The following is a 19,171-nucleotide window of genomic DNA, read 5'->3' as shown; positions in this document are numbered from 1 at the left end:
CTGGATAACCACAGCACTCTTTTTTCACAACAACAATTCACTTCTTTCTTTCATTCATCCCTTTATTGTATAAAACTCAAGGGTTATTTGGCTGCACGATCTCATACTTATTGGAAAAAATACACGGAAATTTTCCCGCATACAGTTCAAATCACACTTAAAAATCATAAGAACTTTATTAGCCATAACTACACAAGTAAAAGCAACTGTAACGACTTCAATAATGTCCTCCAGCTCCTATTTACTTATCCGAGGCTCATATTCATCATCCCGGGCTTGACTATCATATCGTTCAATGAGAGTTTGGATTTCAGCATTTAGTTCCCACAGACGGCGATATTCTTCCAAGTAACGGGAACAGAACAAAACGGAAGCCCTTCAATCCGACGTCGTATCTCAACTCTTCCCATCAGTCATCTTATGTTGATCTTATTATTTCTAACTGACGCCTCTGTTCCCGGTTACGACATGCGAGAGTGGACGTTTCTCTTCCACACTCTCACGGGAACAGTCATCTCGGTTGTCATAAAAAGGCAGGTATAAGTATAAGAAACTTCTTGCATCAGCCGTGAGGGCAGTTTCGTCACTCGCCAGAATTTATCCAGTACTTCGAAGAATGCAGCAGAAATGTTCACCTACATCTTTCTCTTCCGTTCCCGGCCAGTTCCAATGCTTAATACGATTACGTACCTGATAGCATGAGAGGAGATTAATTATGCGCATGTTTCATATGATGATAGGCCAAATAACTTCACGCCATTCCATTTTTGAATTTCCACCAAGCACTCAGATTTGAAAGATCTTTAACAAGCAAAAAGGCGAATCTTTGGTTTCTATGGTTGTGTAGCATGTTACCGTTGTTTTCGGCAAAGACTTTAATTGTCTTGGCATCTTGAATACAGCTTCTTTATCAAGCAAAAGAGTGAATAGAGATGAAGAAATGAACGAAAAGTTTCGGGCTGACTAAAGAAGCAATAAAAACATTGATAAAAACAAACGAATGTTAGCGGCTGTAAAAAATAATGAAAATATACAAGGCGGCAACAGCGACTGCAATATTAATGAACTGGCAACTGGTGAACCCGTTATGATAAAACCACCTACGTCACTTTCCTGCTTTTGGGCGGCTTCTGCTACAGTGCACAAAAAGATCGTGGCTCTTACAGAGATATTATAATAAATTAAGGTAAACAACTTTATTCTATCTGTCGCTATTGTGCGTCAATACAAACATTTAAATATATTATATACTAGAAAGCCATATTTTCTTAATAATACCTTATGGGAAAGCACTTATCTTGTGCACGATCATTTGACAGTGTTATCAAAACGTAAAAATATAAACATCAGCTCGTCTTCTTAACATCCCAGGATATTCGTTGTACGGAACAAAAGTGCAATAGGAGGCAGGAATTTATTTTTTATTTGGGAATTTCTCATCGGATGAGAGGGCGGGGAGGAGGAGGAGTTTGATATTGACCTCCCATGTTCAGTTACACTCATAACCAAATCTAACAGAATATATTACAAGAACATCTCAGTCTCACCTGATCTACGGTTCTTAGCGTACAGTATCAGTGTTAAGTAAGTACATCGGAATAAAGAACATTGAGCTAAGCAGAAACATAAATATGAAACGAACCCTGGCTTCGAACAGGAAGGAAATGCTTGGTTGAAATGGAGCTGACACAATAACCATATGATTCAAAACTAACATAAGATTAAAATCCAACACTTATACAATCTTGACACTTTCTTTCTCGTTAATGCCAATAATTCTATACAATGTACGAAAAAATCAATAAGAACAAAAACTACTATTCGTCAAATTTAGACAACAAAACCTGATCTAAATTCAACATAAATTCATATACACTGAGACCGAGGAAGAAAAACTGGAATTTAAAGATTATGGGCTTTTCGACTAATATGCGAATGTTCAAGCGCAGAACGTTCGCTCCCGGTGTAAACAAACGCTCGGTTGACCTAACACGCTACGCCTTCAAGATGTAACACAAATAAGTCGTTTGCGTGATTCAATTACAAGCACATCGAAGGCACTGGCTCGTGACATCACCTGCCAACAAAGACGTCTAATAGGCCATGATATTTGCGATGGAACCACTAGCATTACCATTGCGGTTAAGCAGCAATCACAATGAAGCCCTCGCAGACGCAAATTATACAGCCAGTCATTCCTTGTAACCGAATCCGCGCGGTCTTGGCTGTTTCCCGTTACTCCTGAGGAAAAATGGACGAAGGCCCTGGGCACTTTCTTTGACTACTTCTTCTTGCCTGGGCTCTGCACATCCGCACTTCTCGGGGTTATCGAAGTAGCGTTATCAACCACGTTTACAGCTATCAAACTAAACCCGTTCTTTCTTTTTATCGCCTCTCCATCATCTATTACACCCATTTTTTTTAACACAATGCTCGGAAGTAACTTCATTCATTCCACCTTTGAATAGTCTTTCTGGCTGTCTTATCATATCCTTATCTTCTTATTTCCCAAAAAGCATTTTCGTAATTGACCTTTTACTTTTTTCACGAGAAAAAGATCAAGGATGCAGTCTCTCTCTTTCTTAATACGTACACACACACACTATGTATATACTATATATATACGTATATACATGTGTATGATATCATAATACATAAATTACATTTATTATATATATACATATGTATTATATATGTGGGTGCGTGACCGTCACTTCTGACCTTTTTCACAAGTGAATCCTGGAACTTTACGTAGCTTTTTTTTTTTTTTTGGCTGTTTCTATTTAAAAACGACATTTCTACTGTAGGGGATACGTTTGACATTTATCAAGGAGAGGTATGCAGTCGCACCTACAGTATAATATACGTTTGCGACTATTTCCATTATCAAATATTCCACATTGATCTATAATCGTTTCGACCTGGTCGTTGAGCATATATTTATATATATATATATATATATATATATATATATATATATATATATATATATATATAGTGTAACAAGTATTTATATATATAATATATATATATATATATATATATATATATATATATAGTAAATAATATATATAATGATATATATATATAAATTAATTAAATATATATATATATATATATATATATATAATATATATATATATATATATATATATATATAGTGTAACAAATATATATATATATATATATATATATATATATATATATATATAATATTATATAGGTGTAACAGTATTTATATATATATATATAGATATCTATATATATATTATTATTGTACAAATATATATATATATATATACATATATCTATATCTATATATACTATATATAATAGGACATATATATATAGTGTAACAAGTAGTACAATATATACCAATATATATATATATATATATATAATATAGTGTTTACATATATATATATATCTATATATATATAAAATAATATATATATACATATAGATATATAATAAATACATAATATATATGTTTAAGTACGTGATTTGCTTACCATACCGACAGAGGACCACGTTCCACCCCTTTTCAGACCAGCCCCCTCCCCCTCCCCACCCTTTCCCTCTTCCCTGCAAGTTGGTGTTGTAAATTCATAACTCGTAAGTCTGGTTCTTCAGGCATGGAACGTGATGATGAGGGAGGGAGCGTGAAGGCAGTTGGAGACCAGGCCGCCTTGACACTCTGTGTGTGTGTGTGTGTGTGTGTGTTGTCTATGGTGCAATCGCTCATACAGGTATTCAGTTTCTGTATACACTTTTAAGACTGGTATACTGAAAGCCATGAAACCGTTATATTAATTGTAAAACCCAAAACTGTAGGAATTATTTTTTCTTTTCTCTTACTACTGCAACAGTCATTTTCTTAATAGGTTATTTTGAAAATTACTGATGTTATACTCTACTTAGATAACTCAAGAACTAAACCAAACAGGAAGAGAACTAAAATGTGTAATATCGCAATCTCTTAAAAGAGATTTCAACGACTTTAGGGAACAAATCCAAGAATGAGATTTCAAACGTTCATTGGATTAAAACTATTATATAAAATTCAAATGGTTAAGATAACCACATACGCAGAGAGAGAGAGAGAGAGAGAGAGAGAGAGAGAGAGAGAGAGAGAGAGAATGGGTAAAGTAACCAGACATCACTCTTTCACTGTCTTGACTCGGAAAATAAGTCCTTGAAACTCTTCGGTTATGTTTCGTTACGCAAAAGCTACATCTTCAACAAATAACTTGGGATGCACGAGGTGGAGTTGAGGCATCACGCCAAAATGCCCGCGAGTTTTAGAAGAAAAAGTTCACCTGACAGGAAATGCCACTTGGTGAAAAATAAAACAATGTCCCTCGGGCAAAACATCGCTAAATCGTGATGAGAGAATTAAGCTTCAAAATTCAGGTGTACAGAACACCTCATCACAAAAATTATCAACAAGACAATAATGCATAAAGATCTCAACAATTCCTTTTGTGTTAATGGGCACCTAAACTTGATATCATGGGAAATGGATCACAGGATTATTATAATAGGCATATTTCAAACAAACAGTCACAGAACTTCTCAAAAGTTCATTGTAGATTAATGAGAGTCGTAGTTATACCCTAATTAATTTAGTAATTCCAATTTTTTTTTTTCGCAGTTGCGTCAAAAAATAAAACTCCGTTTTCTTTTCAGTTGAGTATTTCAGCTTACATTTAAAGAAACTACCTATATACGAACGGTATACTAATCACAAACAAAAATGACATGCATACAATAATCCTGTAAGTAATACACGGCAAGTACTCATTTTAAGTCTCGTTGGTTCAACGAACTGATTCAGGTCTGGTATGTTCTTAATTGTTATTAACTCAAGATGGGAGGAAGGTAATTTTCTGTTGAATGATATGCTTTTCTAAACACGGTGGCCTAGCTTTTAGTCAATAGGAAGCAGAAACAAATGAACTGTCTCAATTGAGTGTTATTAATCTATCAGTCTACCATTTAAGTAGGGGGAAATACCATTATTTTACATATAAATCTCATGGCACTCCAAAAAACGTCTTTTGGCCAGCAGCGGACATGAGCCCCTCTCTGTCAGATGTATTCCAGTACCTAATAGAATATTAAGGTTGTCCTTGGATAAGTTCATAAAGTTTTGTTACGTACGTGATACGCCCGCATAACATCTTAAAATAAGTTCATTCTCCCGTCATAAATTCCTTTCTATTAGGTCTCCATTCACTACAATGAAATATCAGCTCAGTACCATGGATGCCAGAAATACGAGCCTCGAAGTGATGGAAATCCAGCAGAAGTATTACAAAGGCATTAACGGATGTTGCTAACTTCCTGTTTTGGAAGGGGTTTACAAATCCGTATGCTCTGGTGCAAATGCCAGACGCTCTCTTTTCTGTGGATTTACATCTGGTGAAGATGTATTAATTCAGACAGTTTGCTTATAGTTCGTGACAAGAATGATCACTTCAACTAATAATCGCTCAGTAATTACGTGGTAACGGGAGAGCTGTTGGAACACTATACGCTCAATAGGGTTTAATAACCCTTATAGTGACTTTGAAAACAACTTTCATGACATGAGAAGTGTGTATCAGAACAAATTTGAAAACATGATTTGGTTCATCTTGAAGTACTATACATTTTCATCCATAGCGAAGCATTAGAAAGGTGTCATTAGACTAATTCCTTAAGGTGTCATTAGACTCTATTTCCTTTCTGAACAACATTTGTAGGTAGGAAAATGGGTACCTCCCTGACTTTACAATAGACAGAAAACATAGCGTATGAAAGTACACATTTGTATAAAGAGATATTTGATTGTGAAGTTCATTTTCTTGATAACTTCCTACTTTCTCCCGGTTACTTGACTACAGTGTTAATCTGCAAAATGTGTGAGTGCATTAAGCTTACTATAATCAAGATATCACAGCCACACGAGAGATTTATGAACCATAAATTAAAAGGTCTCTGGTTGGTTAGATGACATTCCAGTTTTCGGTGTACGTCAAATCTTCCGAACTGAGATCGGCAACATTTTTATTGAGGTCTGAGAGCTGGGTCACACAAGCAAGTTTCCTGATATCTTAAAACTTGTCAAAATTTGTGCCGAACAGCAAATGCTTATGCTCACGTAACACCGAATTAACAAACATATATAACCTCAAATTTGCACCAGTAGAAAAAAATAGAGCTAACTGAAGTAAAGTTTTACTTTAATAAGTGAATGATGTCATAAAACGACCTCGTATGAAACCTTACATTTGGTGAATAAAAAAAAGTATGTGATGGAATTTCACTCATTCTGAAGTTGCACACTGTTTTAATCCTTCCTTTGCTGGAGACAATATGTTTGTTTCGCCAGAATGACAAGATGATGAATATCACTGCAAATAGAATAGCGAGACATCAAGTGATCTTTTGGTAAAGTGCTTAATCAGTCGAACTTGCTTCACACTGATGGTGAGTTTTTATGCACAAACTGGCGTTACGTTATTTCTTATTTCTTGAAATTTCCTCCAGCCAGTTGGCTAGATAAACTTCGCTAAATAAACATCGCTTTCATCACATTCTAAACTTAAAAGAGGGTACGAAATCAAGTGGTAATTCGGGGTGAGATAGCTACCCTTAATTAAGCCATAACTACTCCTTTTCGGCTGAGATCACTGAAACCGACTATAATACTAAACCACTAAGCGCCGAATTCTCGCTTAAGGCTTCATTATCTGAGATGGCAGCATAGTACATACAATTGTTTGTAAGGCAAGATAGCAGCATCACCAAAAAACTCGTTACCTAGAGGTGAAACCTATTTAAAACAGTATATAACAAAGCTTGGGTCAAGGGAATGGCCATCATCTTAGGCAATCTTTATTACTTTTAGAATAATGCATATGGTAATTTTAAACACACACACACACACACACACACACACACACACACACACATATATATATATATATATATATATATATATATATATATATATATATATATATATGCAAATACATGCATTCATCTATCTAATATACTTACTGGAGATGGAGAGAGAAGAGAGGAGACGAGAGAGAGAGAGAGAGAGAGAGAGAGAGACGTGCTGGCACTACGTCCCGATGGCCTTCACCTGCCGACCAAAGGTGCTGGCACCCCAGTTCTTCCTGCACATGTTTTCCATTTTAACTTGGTGAAGACAATGCTTACCTAAGCTCATTCTCTGCTGACAATCCTCCTAAAGCAAGCTAACAGTTTAAGCGCTAAGTCAATCAGTAAAGAGTATTGAATTACATTTTAAGCAAGCGAATTAAACAATTTAATATTCATTTATCAAGGACATCTGAATTACATTAGTAAAAGGGCTGAATGCATGTAACCTATAAGGAGAAGAACGCATGCAAACGAGAGAGAGAGAGAGAGAGAGAGAGAGAGAGAGAGAGAGAGAGAGAGAGAGCATAAGCATAATGTGAAACAAATATTCTTAAACATGTAAACTCCATTTACAGTTAACAAATCCAAAGGCCAGCCACAGAAGCTTGCATAAAAACTATAACCCTTAGCCCACCTTATCCACCACCCTCAAGAGCAAAGTTGCCTCGGCCTCACCATTTAGATAAACTCGTAGCGAATGATCCTTTGGGAACCCTTATTACACGGACATTCACCATAAAAAGGAGCCCTCCCCTACTGCCCTTCCCACCATGTGGTAACCCCATAGGTTTCTTGTGTCAGTTCCAGGGTCGCGGTAATGCTGGCGAGGTTCTGGGACCTGGGTCTAGGAACAGAGCGTGAGCTTTTTCCTCGGTTGTCGTCGAGCGTCGAACCCAACAATGGGGGTTCCTTTGGTGGTGTTCTTGACCCCTGTCCCTTAGTTGCCATTTCCCCAACCCCCGCCTCCAGCTCCCTTCTCCCTCTCCAAGCTTAGTCCATCCTCTTTAATTCTCTGCGCACCGTTATGCTCATATAGACTCGGATCATACTTGGAGGTCATTTGTCATTTCCTGCGGTGCCCAAGAACGACCGAGAATTTCAGTGCGGGTTCATGATAGTCTTGCAATCCGCTTGAGCAATGCTCGTTTCGGATTAGTTAAAAAAAATGTAAGCTCTGCTGTCTGTGTAATATATGTATGTTAACATATATATATATATTATATTAATATATAAATATATATATATATATATATATATATCATATATATCATATATACTATATATATATATTTATATCATGTTAATGATATGTTATGTATGTAAAAATTATTATTATATAGTTAATAATATATATATATACACACCCATATAATATATATTAGTATATATTATTATAATAAATATTATCATAATATATATTTGTATGTGTGTCTATGGTATAAATCCTTTTAATTCACATTATCATGGTCTAATTTTCAGATTCTATCGCACGTCGATGCTTTTTTCTTCTTCCACTTTTATCAGTTTACTTGAACTTTTGATTGGTATTTTCCGTTTTTATTTTGCCTTTTGTGCCTTCCTCTACTTACCCTCTTCAAGTCACTTTACACATCGGTCAAAATTCTACTTGACTGATTAGGGGCCTTTTCTCTACAATTGTAAAGCGCATCGTGTCTTTCGGTCTTTTCATTTCCATTCTCTCTTTCTTCCTCCATGATCTGGTTTCGGGGTCCCGGTTCATGACAACGCTCGCGGACGTGAGTGTGCGAGATTTGCGGTCGTCTCGAATCGAACGGTATGAACTCTCGTTACGGATTACCTCACATGAAGGCAAGTAGAGAAGTCCATATTGTATTTTCAGGAAGAATGGTCATTTTCTTATGAGAATGTTTTAGGTTACGCTTCAGTAATTATTGTTATCTTCCCGACCCCACTTGCAACAACCTTCTACTTGCAAGCAAGGTCCATGAAAAATAAGATTTTGCCAGAGAGAGAGAGAGAGAGAGAGAGAGAGAGAGAGAGAGAGAGAGAGAGAGACTAAAGCAAAAGCTTGATGATCTGTAAATGTAAAGTTCACTTACGAATGCTCAAGTCTTTACAAACTGCGGTTTAAAGCTGACACTCGTAAAAAATGTCTAATGTTAAGATATACTGTAATTGTAAATCAAAGTATAAATAACAGTAGACAAGTTTGTAATTTACAGAACTGTAGTATACATGTGTGTGTGTGTGTGTGTGTGTGTGTGTGTGTGTGTGTGTGTGTGTGTGTGTGAGAGAGAGAGAGAGAGAGAGAGAGAGAGAGAGAGAGAGTCTAAATTCGAAATCAATCATGACCAAATTATAGGACAAGGCCATCTACCTATAAGACCACTACTTACACGCCAACGAAAGAATTGAAACATTTTCTACGTACAATCACGTAGATATTAAGTATACTGCCTTCATGCGACATATTACTTGACGTTACAATCAATAATGACTAATGTATTTTTATAGATAAAAAGAATTTTTTTTACAATAGTGTGCACAATCAGCCATCAAAATTTTTTCAGTCCAATGATCATTACTTCTGATTTGACTGAATATTTCTATTACAATCTTGTCCCTCCTCATCATATGTAATATTTTAGATTTCTGTAAAAGAAAACTATTGTGCTGACTTGTCTGTCCGTCCTTCTGCCCTCAGATCTACAATAACTACTGAGGTTAGCGGGCTGCAAATTGGTATTTTGATCATCCACCCTTCAATCATCAATCATACCAAATTGCAACCCTCTAGCCTCAGTAGTTTTTATTTAATCAAGGTTGAAGTTCGCCATGTATCGTGCATCTGGCAGCGCTTTCCGGAGGCATGGGACGCACGGTTACTCTACCGCATTCTGGTGAGCAGGGCGAGTTGCTGGTCATAGCTGATGGTTTTATACAGCATTATACGTTGTACAGATAAGTTGATTTCTTCGGCGTATTTTTTACTTTTTTTTTACCATTAATTGACGCTAGTCAGGACAACAACCATCTATGAGTAGAGGAGTTCGCATTGATTGGTGTACGAAACATTAATAAATGTTAATTAAAGGAATTTATGGACTTTCAATTTACGATAGCCCTTCCATATTAGGTTACTGATACATCGATCGTCATAAACTCAGTTGCAACACAAACTGAACTTACAGCTGCGCCTTCAAAAAACAAGAGATTAAAATCTCCAGTGCCTCTCAAAAGTTTAGTTCTAGTTAAATGGCTGCCCTCTGAATATTGATGCGCTTTTGTATTCTCAGACTAGTCGGGTGTATGCTACCCACGATGACAAACCCAAGAACCTTTTTTCATTAATTCATATTTAGTTCGAAGAAATTTCCCCATCTCCGCTACGTTTCTCCTCTGGAAATTGAGCAGACATTTAAATGATGGATATTTTGGAAAAGCACCCTAACAAATCTATGTAATCGCGCGAGCGCAGAGAGAGAGAGAGAGAGAGAGAGAGATGAACTAAGAATATAAGAATTCTTCGCAATCTTTACGTCGATCAGTAAGCCACTCCTTATGTAATTCAACTTGCTCATGAGCAAGTTGAATTACACAGAAATCTTATTGCAGGTAAGCGCCACCCCCGACCCCTCTCAAATTTACACACACACAAATAAACACACATGCAAACACACACACACATTATATATATATATATATATATATATATATATATATATATATATATATATATATATATATATATATATATATATATATATATATATATATATAATATATATATATATCACTAAATATAAAACTAATCATTAGCTTTATAAAGAGACCTAAGAAAATAGATACATTTAGGTCGGACGTAAAAAGTAAGAGTCAAGTCTCAGAAAGGTGAGCCACCTTCGAGTTGTGAGTCAGAGCAAGAAGTATCATGAAGCACCACCATAATGAGGCAGTAAAGGTCGTGCATCATTCATAATAATAATAATAATAATAATAATAATAATAATAATAATAATAATAATAATAATAATAATAAATCAAGAAGAAAGTATCACTCATTGATGTCGAAATACCATGAGATACCGGAGTAGATGAGAAAGAAAGAAAAAATTTCAACTAAAGAGAAAAAAAGGGTATGGGAAATGCCAGTGGAAATTGTACCTATAACAATAGGAAGAGTAGGCATGATCCCAGGGACTTCCAAAAACTCATGCAGAATAGTGTGTTATTAGAAACAGCGCACATAGTGAGGTGGGATGCAGCCCCGAACGCCATACTATAAAAACCACCCAGCCGAATAGGATGACTGATAGACCAAAAACGTATTACTAAAACAAAATAATAATAATTAATGGATAATGATCTCATCTAATACTGACTTAAATATTGTTTTCAGAGTCAATGATTCCGAGTAGGAAAGTGGTTTAGAATAACTTTCCCCTGACTTTCCACTTGTGGAAATAAAATTTTATACGTAAGAACTGCTACGATGTTTATATGTATACTTAACAACTAGAGACTTTAAATTCCCTTTTTCCAATGAGTTACATTTACTCTCTCGTATATTTTGTTATTCGTCGAAAGCATTCTTCCTTTTTTTCCTTTCTTTTTAGAAAATTTACCCACTTGGAAAACAATATATAAATAAATTTGAGTAATTTTCTTACGTGGTATATTTGGCTGAAGCAATTTGAAGAATAGATCCTGAAAGCAGACACTGGAGAAAAATTTACACTTTTAAAGCTATTTACAAACTGTTTTATTTTCTTTACCTCTACTCGGCGACCTGAGGGCAGTGCCCCCGGTCGCCTACATCTACCCACATCCAAGCCATTGTGTAGGAGGCAAAAATGGCACGTCTCCCATTCTTGGACTCTTACTTAGGGAAACGATCCATCTTCCACCGCACTCACTGGAATAAAAGGTGAACCACTTGGGTGACCACGTGAACAGCACTTAAATCCGACAACAAAACTACAAACACAGTCTCAGATTTCGGAGAGCAACTAGCGTCCTTGCCATTAAAAATATAAATCACGGTTCAGATGCCCAAAGTGAGGAATAGTGGTTTAAATAGCAGATGTGTGAAAAATGTTTAACACTACCGACTATTTCAACCTTGCATGATTAGGCTTATCTCCTCGGGAGAGAAGAGAGCATTTTCTTTCGCGTAAATATGAGATGATTATCACCCCTTGACCACTGTTTTCAACAACAATTTAGGTTTAAAAAGGTTTCAACTTTCAAGTATGTCTAAGAAACAATACTTTTCTTGGACCGGTACAGAAGTACTGTACGCAACCGCACACTATGCCGATGGTAGTTTTGTCACCGAATAAAGGCAAAGTTGAATCTAGTCAGTAGTACTTGGATGAGTGTCTACAAGGGCATGAAGGAAAACTGAAGGCTAACACCTTCTGGAACGTCTATTCAACAGAAGTCCGGTAAGCAAAATAATAACAACCTTTTACAGTTAGTTACAAAAGATTTGGTGAACTATCGAAATGACAATACAACAACTGCTTGAGGAGTGATAACTGAAGTACGAAAGATTAAACGGTGACCTGTCTCACCGTGTCGAGTTTCTTGACTAAGTTATCAACGTATTTTTCCGCGGTATAAAGGAAGGCAATTATGTGTTATATGACATTGCTAATGAAGCAGAAGCCAAGGGTGGTGGGTTTGACGGGATTGCTGACCTAACTCTCCTTTAGGAAAGTAAGCGCGGGAGATGGGGGGGGGGGGGGGGGGGGGGGGGGCGGTTATGCGAATGTAAGAAAAAGTGTGTTCAAGCTGTAGTGAGGAACTGTTTTCGTAGTATACGAGGTGAAAGAAGAAATGAACGGAGTCGAAGTGTTAATATACAGAAAAGGCATAGTGAAGGTGAAAGAATAGTTCTTTGATTTGAGATGGTTCGGTCTTGTGACAAGACTGGAAAACTATAGGTGGGAGAAAGGATGCATGATTGGGAAATTTAAGGAGGAAGGAGGATATAAAGTGTTGGAAAAATGGTGTAGTGTTGTACAGGATAATAAAGGCCTTCATAACAAAATGGGAGAGAATAAAAACAAGAGGTGAATAGCGCCTAACATTGAGGAAGTCTGCTGCACAGGTTTTATCCGGGAATCAGCTGTCGAGTCCATTATTGGTTTTTTCCCCTGATCCAACTGTCAGAGAAAAAGGCTTAATTCTCACATACACAAACACACGCACTATATATGTATGTGTTATGATATATATATATATATATATATATATATATATATATATATATATATATATATGCGTATGTATATATATATATATATATATATATATAATATATATATATATATATATATATATATATATAATATATATATATATACTATATATATATATATATATATATAAATATATATATATATATATATATATATATTATAATATATATATATATATATATATATATATTCTATATATATATATATATATATATGATATAATATAGAGAGAGAGAGAGAGAGAGAGAGAGAGAGAGAGAGAGAGAGAGAATTATAATTAGTCATAAGGATAGATTCGAAAGTAGAATTATTCTCCCGAAAAAAAAGTCAACGGCTGCCCCACCCCGACACCCCCAGCGACGCGCGTACTTCAATGCAAATGACAGAACTTTCGAATGATGAATAATGGATGACTGTAGAGGTGAGAGCGTTGCTTGCATTGTAATAAAAAGCGTATAGAGTGAAGGAAGTTGAGGTAAAAGCCCCCTCAGTAAAGAGTCTCTGCTTTTTGAGGCCGAACTTCATTTCCTCGAGATATCTCATGAAAAGCTCCAGAGAACGAAACGCCATTCAGTTAACTGATGTATAATACAAAGAGGACCGCCGCAACCAAGATTATACAATAACGGTCCGGTAATCTGACATGTTTGTAAGAAATGAATGATGAACAACAATGGTGAAAGGGAAAGGTGTTTATAAGATGCAAACTTGGCAAAATAAGAAGCATGGAACATCACTTGCAAAACTTTTGTTCTTAGATCAATCTGGCCCAGCGCCAGCAAGAGTTTCTCTTCCTCTGAGCAGACCGTAAGGAGCAAGTTGTCGAAGAAAGCAAAAACGAAAGGATGCGGATTCTTTCCGTAACGTCAATACAAAAAAGCTGGAAAAAAAAAAAAAGTAATAAGAGGAATGAGGGTGGGAAATCCCAGCGGAGGGGAATGAAGACTTAAAAAAAAAAAAAATCTTCTGAGAAAGCTCAAGTGAGTCAGATGCACCGACGGGAAGCGAGGACAATAACACAAGAAGGATCGGTCAGTGACCCTGAAATCCTTCGTTGGAATGTATCTTAAAGACGTAGCTGGTTGGCAAGGGGAGAGAGAGAGAGGAGGACCAGTGAGTGAAGAAGAAAGGGAGGGGGGAGAAGGGAGGCGGGACAGGTTAGGAGGAGGCAAAGGGGGGCAGGGTAAGAGGAGAGGAGGAGAGAGAGAAGGAGGAGAACGAGGAACGAGAGAGAGAGAGAGAGAGAGAGAGAGAGAGAGAGAGAGCGTCTGGAAGGGGGAGGTGCCAGAAGAGTAAAAAATCCCTCCGGTTTCCCATTACCGTGAGTCTTAGGGATGAGGCTGCTGGCCCCACTTCTTGACCCAGCCAGATGGTACCGATTTTTAGCTGCTGCCTTAGACTCGAAATTACATTTCTAATCGCATATCTATATTGGAGCAGAGATGCACCCCGTCCCCATATGACTCACCACCGCACTTATGGTGGTCTCAACTGGCAAAAACAGGAACTTACCCTTCATTTCCCTTTCTGAAACAGAAGTTGTTAGGATATCATTGTACAAAACACTATTATCCTTTTTGTAATCCCCAACTGACTAAGCTCTCGTTGTTTCTTAAAACAGTTCGAATACTGAAATTATTAGGCAATGCATAACTACCTTCTAAAGAAACGCTACCCGCCCCTACAAAAAAAAATTATAAAATACTGGAATACATAATATCATGAACAATTGGAGTTGTTATATTCAGCGTTTATACCTCATTTATATTAAACAAGATATTTTAAATATATGTGGTTAGTATGCAAACTTTACTTTTCATTTTCTGATATACAGAAATGTCTTCATAAAAACTGCAGGAAAATATAATCCATCTTACTATGTTTTATCATCTTTTCACACTTATCTACACATGGTACGTATGTTATATCTATGACGTAAGTATGAGGTAGCAACACCGTCCACATTCAGAAGGTGAAGTCTGCCAATTTGGGCGCTGTGGCCGAGTGGGGTAGTGCTCAGCTCATGTTTGCTACGCCCTTGGATCATTCCCATTCCTATTCCTACTACCTCAAGATGCACACATTGCACGTACACACACGCACACACATTATGTATATATACATGTGTGTGTATATTCTGTAAAATTAAATGAATGTGAAGATGCATTTTACATAAATAAGATTCATCAGAATATATTTTTCGCAGCAATTTGAAACTGCTGCACCCACTACACCATTATTTACTTGCAACGAAAACTGAGCACAAAAAAAAAGTTACTAAGTTTGTTATTTCAGGAAAAGTCACATAAAACTTTTTTTTTTTTAAACTAGCGATGCAAATAACTTACATTCAGATTATTAATCATATGAGATCACCTTTACAAGAAATTTTCATTCTTAAACAGTCAACGCGAATGGGTCCTCCTTGGAGTATGTCCAAGTCATTAAATAAGATAAACAAGCAAATACTTCATAATATTAACAGCGACCTTTTTGTGGTAGACTGATTCAATTAGTTTGCAGGATTATATAGATTTCCGTTTGTGGACAGCAATTTTCATGACGACAATGAGGATACCACAACAAAGAGATCTGATCTCTCTCACCTGAAGAAGAGTGATGATCCAAGGGCTGGAGTTCTGGGTCATGAGTTGGGGAAGGGGCGTCGTCGCTTCCGATACCAGACGACCTAGCAGAGTCGTCTTCGTTGCTCTTACGACCAGCGACGGGCGCATTTCGACGGCTGTCAATAGGTCGACCTCGACTTCGGTTGAGCGTGTCGTAGTCCTTAGGGGGTAGCAGGAGAGGTCCGGCCCGCGTGCCCAACTTCTCTCTCAGTTCCGCTGCCAAGGAATCATAAAGGGTAGCCATGTTTGGATTGGCTGCAGCCGATATGACCCCAGGAGAACGACCGCCACTGCTGCCACCTGCCCCGGAGGACGTGGACGACCCAGTCGAGGCGCCATCTGACCCTCTGCTGGAGATCGATGCTGGAAGGAGACCGCGAGCGGCCAAACGCGATTCGAGTGATGCCAATTTCGCTTGTTGGTCAGGACGATCAACCAGCTGTGCTAAATGCTCGCGCAACAGAGTAGCCGTTTCTGTGGAGTCGCAACGGTAGGTGTGGACGTGGACGGGGCATCTCGTCAAGGGGTTGTAGATCAAAAGAATGGCAGAGACGATGTCGTCATCGGGTCGCGACTCCTGCTGGACATAGGTGACAGCGGAGGCTGGAATGAAATGCTTGGTGGGGGTGTGTGTCCTGCCGTTGGTACTACCTGCCTGCAGCAGTTTGATGCCCCGACCGGACACCTGTAGGGTCACCTTGTCTGGCTCGTGTTCTCGTTCCCGTCCCACCAAGTAATGCACGACGGGTCTCACGCATTCTGCCCCTCGGAGCCCTCGACATTCCTCAGCACCGAGAAACCACACGTAGTAGGAGGCTTTGCGAACTTTGGATGAGGACCCACATCCCCCTCCCCCTCCTCCTCCTCCTCCGCTGGTGCTATTCGTAGGCGACGATGAAGGAGGAGGAGGACCCGAGCAACCCCGCTCACCCCGCTGTTGCTCCTTAAGCCTCATAATCCTGCGGAGTTTGACCTTTTCTACTCACATGAACATATATTCTCACTTTAATCACTTCACAAAATTAATTTATCTTTTAATACTTTGACCTCTTTTTCACCAAGATATCTCCTTGGTAATCTAAATTTATTTTAAATATAATATCACTTTCCTTTCTTTTTATGGAATACCTTCACGGAGTTTCACGAGTCTAGGCCAGTGACAACGTGGGCGAGAGACAGAGAGAAGGAAGAAGAGAGTAGCAACCACATAAACACTATCACAGCCAGCGAGTAACTGAACCCTTCTTCTTCTCGGTCGGTAGTCTGTCATGTTTCCGCAACGAAGAAGGTCGACGGCGGCTACACCGGCGCCATCTGTGGGTTCGAAAAAGAACCCGATGGCCAGGTAACTTGCGGGAAGTCAGTGGCCCCATCGAATCGACCAATCACAATTGAGCTTGGCGGACGGGGAAACAGAGCGGACCAGTAACATATCTGCTAAGATGCCCAGAGGATCTACACTTCTTATTTCCTGATGGAACAATATTTGGCTAATAAAAGGAATTGCCTCAACTTTCCCTCGGCACCGAATGGACAGGTTGTTAATACCCTACTGAATATACAGAGGCAGATCTTGACTTAGAACTCTTTAACTCTATTGCAGGAAATCCCGTGAGGTTACCCATGTTCACATGAGAGAGATTTCAATGCATGCTAAACAGTAAGCCCTATCTACACATTCTGTTGGGAAAAAATCGGGGTGCAAGCTCGCTCGCTCGCTCGCTCTCTCTCTCTCTCTCTCTCTCTCTCCTCCACAGCAAGGTTCAAGCAGGGAGGAGTTCAATACCGTCCATTCATGCACAACATTGTAATTGCTAATCAAAAATCATGACTGACAATTAAAATTCTAAACATGATAACGTTACTAGAAAAAAAAAAGATCAGAAATACTCGTACACAAAGAAGCCCATAAACTTTTTAGGAAATTGAAGATGGCTGCCAGGGAAATTAGAATAATTTTTATGCGGGAAATGGGCAATTGTTAAAAGTCTCACTTTGGCCATTACTTTTCCAGACAATAATGCAATAAACAGTGAGTTAAGTTGAATATAGAATTTAGGCCAAAGGCCAAGCACTTGGGCCTATGAGATCATTCAGCGCTGAAATGGAAATGGGCAGTAAAAGCTAAGAAAGGTGTAACAAGAGGAAAACCCCTCTCAGTTGCACTATGAATTAAGCGTTAGAGAGGGTGGAAAGTAAGATGAAGAAAGAGAATATGAAAGAGGTACAGTAAAAGGAACGAAAGTGGTTGCAGCTAGGGGCCGAAGGCACGCTTCAAAAAAACCTTAAGTAATGCCTACAGTGCACCGCATAAGATCCACAGCGGGTTGTGGGCACACCATTGGGAGGAAATGTGGAACGTCTAAGGAGGTAAAGTCTGAATGCCAATGTGAGAGAGAAGGTGGAAACTGTAGGGACGGATTTTTGGACTTAGTATTTGTGGTATCAGAAAAGGATGAGAAATGTCGACTTTAAAGACAAAAGGGTCAGAATAGGAGAAAGGATGAATCAGTATTTTGAGATGGCTCGGTCGCTCGCGTGGAAAAGATGGATGATGAAAGGTTGGCGAAAAGAACTCCGGAGTGTGAACGAGACACTAAAAGACGGAGGCAAGATGCACGGTGTATATTGGAGAATCGACGTGAGTCTTTCGGTAGCTGTAGACGGAGACGAGATGCACGGTGTATATTGGAGACTCGACGTGAGTCTTTCGGTAGCTGTAGGAAAGAGACTAGTGCCGTGTAAGTTACTGCACGCGAGTTTCATTCGCAATTCACCATATTAAACATAGATATGGCAGCCTTCTCGTTCTTTGTTTTCATGGGAGCTACCCTATGCTGCGCAAATGGCTCGTCTATTTTCTTTTTAAAGAACAGAATTTTATTTTCACAACATTCTCCATATATATACACATCTAACGCACACACAACGCCAGTAATCAAAGACTTTTATGGTCTCCTTTTTCTTTTGTTTCTGAAAATTTATTTTACTTCTCTTTCATGAAACTAGTTTTCCTCTCTTTTTCTGGCCTAACTGTTTGAAAGGAGTTTTGTTCATATTCTCACTTGTGTTGAAACTTTCCACCATAATTTTATATGTGAATACATCTCATGCTCACTTATTATCGGCAATTAATTCATTAAAACAATTTATCTTTTTTTATTTTTAAGAACAATGCATAACAGAATTTGATTTTCACAACTTGCTGTAGTACACACATACACACACGCACATTATATATATATATATATATATATATATATATATATATATATATATATATATATATATATATATATATATATATATATATATGTATATATATATATATATATATATATATATATATGTGTATATATA

The 19,171-nt window shown here is 37.8% G+C and overlaps 1 protein-coding gene across 2 annotated transcripts in view; it reads right to left on the bottom strand.

Moving 5' to 3' along the window:
- LOC135208407 (serine/arginine repetitive matrix protein 2-like) overlaps window positions 1-17,066 on the bottom strand; it is a 219,641-nt gene extending 202,575 nt beyond the window's left edge. For both annotated transcript variants that reach the window (XM_064240542.1, XM_064240543.1), the window contains exon 1: window positions 15,791-17,066. In XM_064240542.1, coding sequence (XP_064096612.1) covers window positions 15,791-16,766 — 976 coding nt within the window. In that variant the 5' untranslated portion in view covers window positions 16,767-17,066. The remainder of the gene's footprint in view (window positions 1-15,790) is intronic.
- Between the last annotated feature and the right edge of the window lie 2,105 nt (window positions 17,067-19,171).

The sequence above is a fragment of the Macrobrachium nipponense genome, chromosome 35 (genome assembly GCF_015104395.2).
Source record: "Macrobrachium nipponense isolate FS-2020 chromosome 35, ASM1510439v2, whole genome shotgun sequence".
NCBI classification, from domain to species: Eukaryota; Metazoa; Arthropoda; class Malacostraca; order Decapoda; family Palaemonidae; genus Macrobrachium; species Macrobrachium nipponense.
This window is presented reverse-complemented; position numbering and strand designations above follow the sequence as displayed.